Here is a 13,507-nt window from a genome sequence, read left to right on the forward strand (position 1 = left end):
ATGATGATGGTGGTGATGATGATGATTATGATGGTGGTGATGATGATGGTGATGATGATGATTATGATGTTGATGATGATGATGGTGATGATGGTGATGATGATGGTGGTGATGATGATGATTATGATGGTGGTGATGATGATGGTGATGATGATGATGAAGGTGGCGAACTTAGTGATGGTGATGACAGTAGCAATGATGATGATAATGAATATGATGATGACGATGAAGATAATGATGACAATGATACTTGAATGTAATATTCAATTTTTTGGTCTGCTATTTCATCCTAGATGTGTAAAACTATCCCGCAACGGAGCAGACAGCGGCAGCTGGAAATGGCTTGCTTCAAATGACATCGGCTCCCTAAACCTAGGTAGAGAAGCAACGTAAGTACTGTCAAACTGCTTTTCCTGTTTGTGAATGGATTTCTTAACACATTGAGGTATACAGTCGTCCTCAAAATTATTCATACCCTTGTTGATATTTGTGTTTTTTCATGTTTGTGATAAAATGAATGCATTTTGTCAAGTTTCTCTATGATTTGTATGTGACCTACTAGTGAAAGAATAACAACAATGCACAATTTAAGAAATTTCTCTTTTCAGGGGTAATTTATTCATAGATATTCAAAAAATGTCATGTTCAAAATTATTCATACCCTAGGTTTTCTAAGTCCAATGTCTTTCATTAATAGTTAATAGTATAGCCTTTGTTCTTTACGACTGCTTCTAGATGATTCCTGTACATGTCCACAAGCTTCCTGCATGTATCCTGCGGGATGTTGGCCCATTCTTCCATGGTGTAGGCCTCAAGCTGGGTCAGGTTGGTTGGGTTCCTAGCTATCACTCTGACCTTCAAGTCTCGCCACAAGTTCTCGATCGGATTCAGGTCAGGACTCTGACTTGGCCATTCTAGGACGTTGATATCATTGTCCTTGCACCATTTCTTCACCAGCTTGGCGATATGCTTTGGGTCATTGTCTTGTTGGTACTTCCAGTTTGGGCCAACCAGGAGTTTCTCAGCAGATTCCTTCAAGTTCTCATCAAGGATATGGATGTAATCCTTCTTTTTCATGATTCCTTTGACTCTAACGAGGTTCCCTGTGCCACTGGAAGAGAAACATCCCCATAGCATTATGTGCCCACCACCATGCTTGACGGTTGGCACAGTGCTCTTTGGATTGTATGCTTCCCCTTTCTTCCTCCAGACGTATACAACATCCATATGGCCAAATAACTCCAACTTCGTCTCATCAGACCATAGGATGGTTGACCAAAAGCTTGGATTTTGCTTCAGATGACCTCTTGCAAAGGCCAGTCGAGCCTTCAGATGTTTCTCCCTGAGCAGCGGTGTCTTCCGAGGCCTTTCGTACATGGAGACCTCCTTTGTGCAAGACTCGCTCGATGGTGGACCGTGACACCTTCATCCCTGACCGGTCAAGCGTTTCAAGTAGGGCCTTGATTGTGGTCCGGGGGTTATAAGTGACCTCTTAGCAGATTTTCCTGGCGAGTTTAGGGGACACCTTGCACTTCCTGCCACGCCCACTAAGGTTCTTCACAGTGTTGTACCTCTTGTGCTTCTTGATTATGCTCTGGACTGTCGCTACAGGGACGTCATACTGCTTTGAAATGGCCTTTATAACCCTTTTCCTCACTGTGGGCATGCACAAGAAGTTGTAGGTCCTAACTGAGCTCCTTCTTCTTGACCATGATTATCAGAGACTGAGAATGACCAGAATGCTTTCCTCTATTCATACACTTACAGAAGATGCTATTTTCTATCATTGTTTAATGATTTGTTTAACAAAGAAGGTATTTAATTCATTGGAACATCTTGAAATAACTATAGAACAAAGAATAGCACATTCCCAGACAGTGAAAATAATGCACATTGTCATAAAAGGACATTTTTGTTGAGGTATTGGCAAGGGTATGAATAATTCTGAACAAGTGCAAAAAGTAACTTTCGACCCTATCTATTATTATGCAAATGAAGACGAGCCAGCTCATATGTCAAATGATGCATAGCAACAAGCGGACAAAAGATACAAAGATAGTTACATCATAAAAGCTTTTACAAGTGAAGAATCTACGAAAGAATGTTTTTCCACAAGGGGTATGAATAATTTTGAGGACAACTGTACATGTTCATGTTACTAGAGGCCAAATCGTCTCTTCATTTGCATAATATGAAGAAAAAAAATGTGGATATGAAATTGATGATAGTCAATACTTACTCTACATAGAGGAAAATGCTCAGAACTTGGGTGAATGATGTCTTCTGCTTGGATAGCAAGATAATAATATAATGATAGTACAGTTCTTTATAATCACATAACACCCTAAGGTATCTATGCCTAAGGAATAGCAGAAAATATGGATGAATTAAATAAGATTAGCTGACTATGTCAGCACCTAAAAGTTTTGATAAGATTTGAAGCGTTGTGGCCCAGTGGATTAGTCTCCGGACTTTGAAACAGAGGGTCGTGGGTTCGAATCCCAGCCATGGCGTAATTTCCTTCAGCAAGAAATTTATCCACATTTTGCTGCACTCAACCCAGGTGAGGTGAATGGGTACCTAGCAGGAATTTGTTCCTTGAAATGCGTGTGCGCTGTAATCTTAGTAATTACGGCTGCCAAGCTACAGCTGGAGTAATAATATCCAAGTCTTTTGGAAGCGCATAGAGACATTATTCAAAATTGTGATATGCGCTATACAAGAACTGTGTATTATTATTATTATATGAACAGTTCATTGTGATATTTCATGATATTTCTCTTCATATTCCTGTGTAGAGCTGCAGAACTTGCCTGGCATCTCTTACAGATGTATCTAGAGAGGTATGATCAAAAGGGTGACCATATGAATTACAGGATTGTGATCAAGAAACTACTCTCTCTTGGCTTTCAACTTCCACAATGGGTCATTAATTCCTACAAGGTATGTATTTCACAAAACTTGTAGATTAATTGAAGGGCGACCATATCAATAGGCGGTGCTGCACCATCCCGAGTTTGCTCAATCTCGACATTTTAGCCCGAACGGCCCTCTTCGCGATTAATCTCGAGATTCCCTGTCTCCACCATCGCAAGAAGAGCTATTCCTGCTTGAGTGAGGCTTAGATGCATTATAGTCTGACGCCGTGAATAAAATAATCCCGAGTGCGTCTGCACCTGCGAATGAGCGCGATGATTTGTAAAATAGCGCGCTATTTTGCAAATATTCCCCAGTTGACTTGGGATTGCAATCTCGAGATTAATGCTACGAACTAGCGCGATAATTGCTTCTCCATTACAAATCTCGAAATTATTCAGATCGGGATAATTTGCCCAGATCAGAAATAGCGTGCTAATTTGAAAACTCGGGATGGTGGAGACGGCCCTAATTACAAGATTGTGATAAAAAAACTACTCTCTCTTGGCTTTCAACTTCCACAATGGATCATTAATTACTATAAGGTATGTATTTCACAAAACTTGTAGATTAAATGTAACATTCATTCGGTCATTGATACCATGTATCTATTGGGTGTGGAGGTATCAGAAAGCTTAGTGATTGATTTTACAAGTGATTTTGGTCATTAAGGGAGGGGGTTTCACAAAGCTCAAGAGATAGATTGTACATTTGTTTGTTTCTTTCTCAATCAATCTGATCAATTAATCAAAAACAATCTTCCATGATTAATGTTTTTTTTTAATTGTGTATTTTTTTATCAAGTGGGGACTATACATGCAAGTCACTATTCTATAAATTGTTCTTGTATCATTTGTCGAGCAGTAATTACACTTTACGCAATTATACTTTTATACTATGTCTAGAGTAAAGACTAGACACCAAACACTGGCCTGTATTCTGAAGTCGGGTTTAACATAGACCATGGTCTAAATCTGTGCTAAAATTATGGGAAGCCAAAAGTGTCAAAATTTATATTTTTTTATGTTTACTGTGCTTTTTCCTGATTCATCGATGGTGAAGACAATCATATATTTATACTTCCTAGACAATTATGAATGATTTGAGAGCCAAATGAGCTGAAATTTGATATCTCTACTGTTAGTGATTTATGTAACAATTGGCTATCCATACTCAAACCACAACTTTAAACCCGAGTTTAAGTTAAACTCAACTCCAGAATATGGGCCTGTGTGTCAAATAAATTGTTAGAGCCAGTCACAGTATATAGGGAATCTAGTCTCACACTTCAGACTCTTTGTTATGCATTATGCAAAAATCTAAGGTCTAAGATCTAAGAATTGCTATGTTTTTGTGAATATGATCTAAAATGTTTTTTTTTGTTCATACATTCTTTACATATTTCCACAGAAACTGGACCCTGGCAATCTGCTCTTCCTGTATATAACCTTTGACCTTTTGGAAGAAGCTGCCAATTTAGGAGTTGAGTTTATTGATGCTGTCCTTGGAAGGGGAATGGAATACTTTGGTCTCAAGGTAAGGAAAAGATGATGAATGATGTTGATGGTGTTGATGGTGATGATGATTATTATTATTAATATGGTGTCGATCATAAAGATAAAGATGATGATATTGGTGGTGATGGTGATGATGACAATGATGATTATTATTATGATGTCAATGAGGAAGAAGATGATGATGATGCTGGTGGTGATGGCCATGATGATGATGGTGGTGATGATGATGATAATGATGATGGAGATGATGTCTGATGAAGATGAAGAAGATGCTGATAGTAATAAATAAGTGTTTGATACCACTTGTAAGAGATTAGAAGTTGAGACTACTACTACTACTTCTGCTGCTGCTGATACTACTACTACTACTACTGCTACTACTGCTGCTACTACTGCTGTTACTACTACTACTACTACTGCTGCTACTACTACTACTACTACTACTGCTACTACTACTACTACTACTACTACTACTACTACTACTACTACTACTACTACTACTACTACTACTACTGCTACTACTACTACTACTACTACTGCTACTACTACTACTACTAATACTGCTACTACTACTACTACTACTACTACTACTACTACTACTACTACTACTACTACTACTGCTACTACTGCTACTACTGCTACTACTACTACTGCTGCTACTGCTGCTGTTACTACTACTACTACTACTACTACTACTACTACTACTACTACTACTGCTACTACTACTACTACTACTACTACTACTACTACTACTACTACTACTACTACTACTATTACTACTACTGCTGCTACTAACTACTACTACTACTACTACTACTACTACTACTGCTGCTGCTATTTCTACTGCTTCTGCTGCTACTATTGCTGCTACTACTACTACTACTGCTGCTGCTACTGCTGCTGCTTCTACTTCTGCTACTTCTACTTCTGCTACTACTATTTCTACTACTTCTGCTACTACTACTTGTAAATAATGAAATGCATCTGTATACAGATGAATCAATTACAGAGTTATGAATGATGAAGATGATCGTTTAACATTTTTTTTGTTCAGAACCCGATACGTCCAACGGATCCCAGTGTGTGGCTTCCATATACTCACTTAGACCATCTTTTAAATGCCTTGAGAGAGACAAGAAATGATCCAGAACTTATCAAGGTAATTCAAGTAAACTAAGTCGTAGATTTACTGTGGATGGATTATTCATATAATGTGCTTTCCCCAGTGTTTAAAAGTGCCCACAAGAAGAACAAGAGAGTCCTATCCGTAAACGATCCATTATAGAGGACTCCTTGACTTCACTTTGTGTAGTAACACTGAGGGTTAGGGTCAAAGTTGAAGATAATGTTGAGGGAATGATAAATTATCAGGATAATTTGTATTTAAGTGAAGGACACCTTATGATCAGGCTGCCACACGATTTTGGAATAAAATGTGAAATTTGATGGAATATCACCACATAGACCATCTCACCATTTAAAGGTCTAACTCATCGCTATGAATTCCAATTTCAATCCTGGATTTAAAACTGATCTATTTCCAGGGTTTGTTCGGCTTTTGTCTCATTTTTAGGGAAATTTCTATGTTTATCATTTCATTTTTTTACCATTCAAATAATTGGGTTGGCTTTTATAAGGTTTCTCCTACCTTGCCACTACCAATGTTTATGTATGTTTATGTGTTTGTGTTGATTGCTTTTTATGAGTGAAAAATAAATATAAGAATACAAGTTGTTCTTCTAAATTCCATGTTGGTAAAGTCAATAAAGAGTTCATGTTACAATCCATACGGTACTCAGGCCCATCTTTCTGGAACTCCCTTCCCTCATCCATTCTTGTTTCCCCTTCTCCAAATGTATTCAAACGAAGACTCCAATTATATCTTTTATCTCATGATATGGATTATTGATAATTTGACCAAATTCCTTGCATTCTTTTGTATTATATTTGTATTTGAATGTATTTATTTATGTCTTTTAATGTATTTCAATTTTCTTCTCATTTTCCTTTCTAAAACATGTTTTAATTCTTCAATTCTATGACTTTCTCTTGTAAGATTACTGCCTCGACAAAAAGTTAATGTTTTTTTGCAGTATTCCTCAATTCCATCCTTTTCTTGATATCTCTGTATCACTTTATTTAACATAAGCATGTTCACATGTATATCTTTATAATGTCTATTTTTGTTTTACAATCTGTTATGCGTAGATGCATTTATCTGTATATATTTTTTATTGGAATTGAAAATAAACGAATTGAATTGAATTAAATATGAATTAATTGAACTACACCCTATCCTAAACCTAACCCTAAACTTTACACAATACACCTTTTGGCAACCCTTACCCTAGCCCTATATTTTAGACGAAATAAAGCCTAGAGTAATTGTCACTGGAGCAAGTGTTGTGTCACCTCATCAGAGCTGCCGATTTTCAGTATTTAGTACTGAAAAATGAGAAAATACTGATGGTTTCATGCAAAATACTGATTTCTCAAGTTTCAGTTTTATGTGTTGTCCTGTGGTATTTCTTTGAAAATACTGATTTCCTCGCCAAAATACTGATTTTCAGCTTTGAAAATACTGAAATGTTCTTAATCAGGTTGGCAGCTCTGCCTCATGAACCTCTTTCACGATTAAGCATACGTCTCATTACATGATGAATTGAGAAATAGTAATCATATTTTCTTTACTCTTTGTTTTTTTCGACAGCTTCACAATGTTCTGAAGAGCAAGCTGGATGAGTATCACAGAAACGCTGCATCGATCTCAAAGGAGATGATATCGATCGCTCACACAAAACAGCAAATAGGACGATGAGAAGCCAATCTTATGAACAATATCAATCAGAGTCTTCAACAGTGTTGGTGACATATGCTAGGATTCACAATCTAACATCACAGATTCTGATGCTATTTCAGTCAATCCTTGACATGGGTTGAGTTGGCACACATTGGCCCGTATTCTGAAGTTGATGATATTCTGAAGGGTGTAACTTAAACACAGGTTTGAAGTTGTGGTTTAAGTATGGATAGCCAATTGCTACATAAATCGCTATCAGTAGAGATATCATAATTCAGCTCATTTGGCTCATAAATCATTCATAATTGTCTAGGAAGTATAAATATATGATTGTCTTCACCGTGGATGAATCAGGAAAGAGCACAGTAAACATAAGAAACATACAACTTAATAAAAAGTTGGCTTTTGGCTTCCCAGAAATTTAGCACAGAGTTAGACTATGGTCTAAGTTAAACCTGACTTCAGAATACGGGCCATATAGCCTTGCTGTTTTCCACCAACTTTGTTGAAATGTGGGGATCACCAGACCAGCAGATTACTTTACTGGTCATAGGCTTTTGGATGATATTTTTGCGATTGTATGATATTTGGTTTGAAAGATTCCAGTGACTTTATTAGAATTTATGTTGACTTTTAGCTCATTCCAAGCTTTTAGGTCTGACGGGAATGCCAAGAGTCTTTATAAGCTAAGTGGTCAGTTGTTCTTGCGATTTGAAGCAACCTGAATTTCAAAGAAATTGCAATAACATTTGATTCAAACATCAGAATTGTGATATGGTCACTTAAATCAAAATTCAGCCAAGTTGGAGCTTCCCTGTAGGAATAAAAGCAACATCAATTCCAAATTGCAATGACATCATCTTCACCTGCGACTTGAACCTGATTTGGACTTAATTCCGAAAAAGGGCTTGCTGCAAAGCAAACTTATGATTTTGTTATTCCTAACATTATACTGAACTTCAAATTAAATAATCTTGCTTCTTGGAAATGTCATACCAATGAAAAATGGGATTTACTGAAAAAAATTGTTGTATAGTGTGCGCTGGGCTGCTACCGCCATGCAGTCAAGAATTCTCCATTCGGGTATGGTCTCCTTGGTCTGTGTTCTCGGCCCTATATTACAAAGAGTTGCAATTGATATGATCAACCACGACTATGGAAAGCCAGCAACATTAACATCTGAAATGCATGTTCGTTATGATTGGACCATGGAAAGCCAATTGTGACATAAATTTCTGGTAGAACAGGTTCAATTTATCAGCTCATTTGACACAAAGGTGTCTGGAAATAATGACTAAAGTAATTTTCTTCTCCATTTAAAGCATGAGGATCAGGTTTAAGTAAACATGGGAAACATACAATGTAAATGAGAGACGGACGCTCTACCAACTGAGCCAACACACCGGTCATCCAGTGGGTTCCATATGGTGCGCCATCTATCGGTTGCAGCGCGGACAGGCTGAAATTCGCAATGCAGCAAGCATGGGAAAGAGTTGACATCTGCATGCACGTGCTAGTACTAACTTGAAAGCAAGCATGCAATTATTCAGTGCTGGCCGATGACGCTCAACCGGATATGATGTTTACTAGGGTCCGGGAGGTAGGAGAGAAATCTACCTGCGTATTTAGACCGTTTTAGTGAATTCTTGCCAATTGGTTGTCATTTTCGAAGCACTAGCACCGTGCGCTGCATGCGCCTGCACGCGATGTCGACCCCAAAGCTAGAAATTAGGCCTGTCCGCCCTGCAAAGAATAGATGGCGCACCATGCGTTATCCACCGTATTGTAACTCTGTGAGTCTTGTGAAACAAGACTGTGATTCGATGTACTTGTTTTCTTGTAGTTGTATATGACAGATAAATAGAAGAATGTCATGAAAAGCAGGCTATGTAGAAGTATCAATGAAAATCTTTTTTTTTTCATATTTTAGTTCTGTTAATTTTGAACTGCAAAAGATAATTGTAAACCTTAAGTTGTAAATTGTCAATATGGATTGAAATTGAATCCAAAATGTGACTAAGGTATCCTTGAGAATATGCAACAGGACTATTTTCTCTCATTGTGAAACATGTATACAATGTAAAAAATTGTATGATATTTTCTAGTGTATGTATCAAGCATGAAAGAATGTGTGTAAATGAGCATTAAATGCACATGAAAGCAGGATGAATAAATGTAATTCTTTGATCATTTGTGACAGTAATTATAATCATGATGATGATAATATAATGTTCATTATGAAGGTAATGAGTATGGTGACAATTATGAAGATGGTGGTGATAATGGTGGTGGTGGTGATGATGATGATGACCAGAATAGTGATGGTGATGATGATGGTGATGATGATGATGGTGATGATGGTGATGATGATGTTGACGATGGGGATGATGATAATGGTGATGATGATGGTGATTATGACGAATGTGATGATGATGATGATGGTGAATTCCTTTTCTTGCACCATATCTGAAAAAAATGTACTCTATAAAGAGAGAAAACGATACATCAAAAGATAAGAAAGGTGGTCAAAGCAATAATAGATGGGGAGTGAGAAGGAATGAAGGAAATGGAGGGAAATAGTAAAAAAGCAAGATAAATAGGTTAAGAGAGATAGAAATAAAGGGAGAAAGAAGAATAAATAGGGGGCAGGGGTCAAGAGAGAGAGAGAGTTCGAACCATGTCCCTTGATTATCTGTATAAAGCATAAATATATATTTTTTAAATCGCCACCAAAACCGCCCCCTTCCCCCGGCCCCCCCCCCCCCCCAAAAAAAGAAGATAATAATAAGAACAGAAAAAATGTTACAGGGACGGAAGAACGAACAAGAAACAAAATATAGAGGGAAGAACGGAAAGGAAAAGACGGAAGAAAAGTGTAATAATGTAGTCTTCTTTCTTTAGAGCGAGACCATTGCATACTATAGGCGCCGCTTTCCCGACGGCGGCGGCAGCGTCGTCACCATTGAAGCCTTAACCAAGGTTAAATTCTTGAAATGTCGCTATAACTTTGAAAGTTTATGGATCTATAGTTCAAGAAACTTGGATATCAGGGTATACGGTGTATCACTGAACATCCTGCCCGAGTTTCAAGTCACATGACCAAATTACGTCACATGTAATTTAGGGTCAAGCTTCCACATGTGAATTCTTATGTATTCATGGGATGGTCCGGGCTGAAAGTATTTATAGCTTAATAAATAGAGTAGAATTCACTAAGCAAAATGCCGAAAACTTCATCAAATTTAGATAACAAATAGCAAAGTCATTGAATTTTAAAGTTTATCAATATTTTGTGAAAACAGTTGTCATGAATATTCATTCGGTAGGCTGATGATGTCACATCCCCACTTTTTCTTTTGTATTTTATTATATAAAATTAGATTTATTAATTTTTTCCTCCAGGCTCCAAGAACTAGAAAAATTGGATTGACAACTGATTTAGTGCATTAGATATTTATTGCTGCAACTTATTTCTTTATAAGAGAGACAAATCATTCACGCAAGTATGAAATAGTGAAAAAAATATGATTTTATGTAATAACATAAGAAAACGAAAAGCGGGGATGTGACATCATTAGCCCACCTAATGAATATTCATGACGACTGCTTTCACAAAATATTGCTAAACTTTAAACTTAAATAACTTTATTATTTGTTATCCGATTTTGATGAAATTTTTCGGCATTTTGCTTAGTGAATTCTACTCTATGTATTAAGATCTAAATATTTTCAGCCTGGACCATCCCTTTAAGGACCCGAACTTATCAACAACTAATAGAATTGTAACTAACCCCGTTAAAGAATGTTCGGAGCCAATTAATTAATCTTTTGTATTGCTAATTACTTTGCCAGAACAAAGCCAGCATCAACCAGGTGGTAATGTCGCCATACAACTGAATTGTAACCCATTCTACAATCACCCAAAATCACTGATCTTGGGTGATCAGTGCCCAAGATCAAGCGGTGACAAACTCGGACTCTCCCCAAAATCCAATCGTAACAAGCCCCTTTATATCAACTTAAACCTTTCCAAGCTTTTATAACATCTAAATCTTTTGCAAAAAAAAATGCATTCCGCTACATTGTACTAGCGCTCGTTGAAAAAAACAACTGGTTTTGGTCCTTCAAGGACAATTCTACCCCAGAAAAAAATGATTTTAATAAAAGGAGAAAAATCCTACAGGCATAACGCTGAAAATTCCATCAAAATCGGTTGTAAAAATAACAACTGAGAAAGTTATGACATCTAGATAAAAGCTTAGCTTAATTTCACAAAAACAGTTATGATTTATTCACACCCTGGTCGGTATGCTGGCCTCTTGTTCACAGCAAAACTGTGGTGTTAACCGGTGTACATAGAGGACCACACCAATTATTTTACACCGGTGTTAAATTTGTGGTGTTAGTTCAATCTTTAAGGTGCAATTTTAACACCTCAGGGTGTGGTCCTCTATTAACATCAATTGGTGTTAGTTTTAACACCGCAGTTTTTACAGTGTGTCTCTTGTTTTGTCTTGTCTACTATGTCTTGTCATACCCTCTCTCTTTCTGCTTTTTCTTCTGTCTGGTGCGCAACATATTCTTCACAGCGAACTTGGACCTCTTATTTGTAGGTTTTATTAAATCACAAAATCATAATCAAGGTGAAATTACAATTTTCACATCTTATTAAAACAGATCAGAGTTATTGTAACAAAACACAATATCAATAAACATAAAGATAACAAACAAAACAACAAAATAATTCAAGACCCCTTTGTGTGAGTAGCTTTGCATTTGATCTGTAATTATGTTTACATCAATATGATTTCGACCTTTTTTTTCCTTCTCATTTTTTCTTTCCTGTATATATACGCATATATGGATAAGTCGACAATATTTTCTTCATTTCCAAGGGGGATCCACACTTTACAGCTTTGCTTTTAGTGGACCCCCTCATTTCCATTTATGCTCAATATTATACTGTTTTGTTTTACGAAGTAAGAATGCTCGACTGTAAAAAAAATGTTCTTGATTTATACTACTTTATATTACTTTTATGTATTATGTTTTTAATGGAAATGGAATAAAGCATTGAACTGATTCATGCAAATGAGAAGACTGATGATGTCATCAGCTCACTATTCTTTTATATTTTTATATTCATTTTTCATCATATAAAATATGAAATATTCTAATTTTCAGATTTTTTTTTTTTTTTAAAGAAATGCATTCTTTTCGCCTTGATCGAAACTTTTGGAATTTCACTGTATTTTAACGATACAAGTCCTTTCCAGCATTCCTTTTATACCTTTTTTTCGTATTTGGTGTATGAAAACAAGCGACTGTCGTATAAATGCGCAATGTCAGCTGGATTTTCCCCTTCGAAACTATTTAGCAGTATTTAAAGAGCTTAATTGCAAAAGGGGTTATAATTCCATTTTCACCCATTTGATTTGTAAGTCTCAATGTAGGCCTAGGTAGTCGATCTGTAAGATGATTTCAAAGTGAACAGAAAATGGCAAAGGATTTTTTTCAAAGAGCTAGCGCTATATATAGGTTTCCGTTTGAGGTAATTCCCGTGTAGGAACTCGAAATGGCAGCGTTTAGTTGCTGGTATTTCATATTAAATCGTAAGTTACGAATGACTTTTACGCACGACTGCTCATCCTATAAATGTATGCGACTTGTTTCGAGGTTATGTTGCTCAGAGAAAAAAAAATCGTTTAGGGAGTGTCTGGAAATAATTTGGTCACGCATACAGCGATACATTTTGACTGCCGCCCCCCTCCCTCCCCCGCCCCACCCCCTGGAAGAATGACCCTGCATGTGCCTTTAAACCTTATAGTTAGCAAGTTATAATAGGGTAGAGGCCGGACGGGGAGTTTTCTTCATGCTTTAGTTTCCATCAACCTTCTCGCCTTTTGTTAACTTATCATTCTATCATTCATTCCTCGCAAATCCCTGATGCCACTCCCTTTGTTATCATATTCCTTTCCTCTATGCCCCTCTCCAGTTCTTATGTTAAATACCCTATTTCTTCTCCCTGGAAGAATTAATCATGAATATTTATGTTGTAAGACTCCTTGTATCTAATCGGTTCTTATCCCATGATAATGCGTAGCTTTACTATCGCCATCCTCAAGTTAAAGGAGAATGAAACCATTGGAACAAGATAGCTTGTGTGAAAACAGAAAAAATCAAAGAAACAGATCAACGAAAGTTTGAGAAAAATCGGACAAATAATGAGAAAGTTATGAGCATCTGAATATTGCAATCACTAATGCTATGGAGA

At 36.8% G+C, this 13,507-nt stretch overlaps 1 protein-coding gene across 1 annotated transcript in view; it reads left to right on the plus strand.

Annotated features, from left to right (window-relative positions):
- Positions 1–7,265, plus strand: part of LOC121417008 (nuclear pore complex protein Nup160-like) — a 73,916-nt gene extending 66,651 nt beyond the window's left edge. Inside the window, exons 29-33 of the mRNA XM_041610545.1 lie at positions 294–389; positions 2,799–2,943; positions 4,327–4,452; positions 5,488–5,592; positions 7,144–7,265. Coding sequence (XP_041466479.1) covers positions 294–389; positions 2,799–2,943; positions 4,327–4,452; positions 5,488–5,592; positions 7,144–7,251 — 580 coding nt within the window. The 3' untranslated portion in view covers positions 7,252–7,265. The remainder of the gene's footprint in view (positions 1–293; positions 390–2,798; positions 2,944–4,326; positions 4,453–5,487; positions 5,593–7,143) is intronic.
- Positions 7,266–13,507: the final 6,242 nt, after the last annotated feature.

This window comes from Lytechinus variegatus, chromosome 6 (assembly GCF_018143015.1).
Source record: "Lytechinus variegatus isolate NC3 chromosome 6, Lvar_3.0, whole genome shotgun sequence".
Taxonomy (NCBI): domain Eukaryota; kingdom Metazoa; phylum Echinodermata; class Echinoidea; order Temnopleuroida; family Toxopneustidae; genus Lytechinus; species Lytechinus variegatus.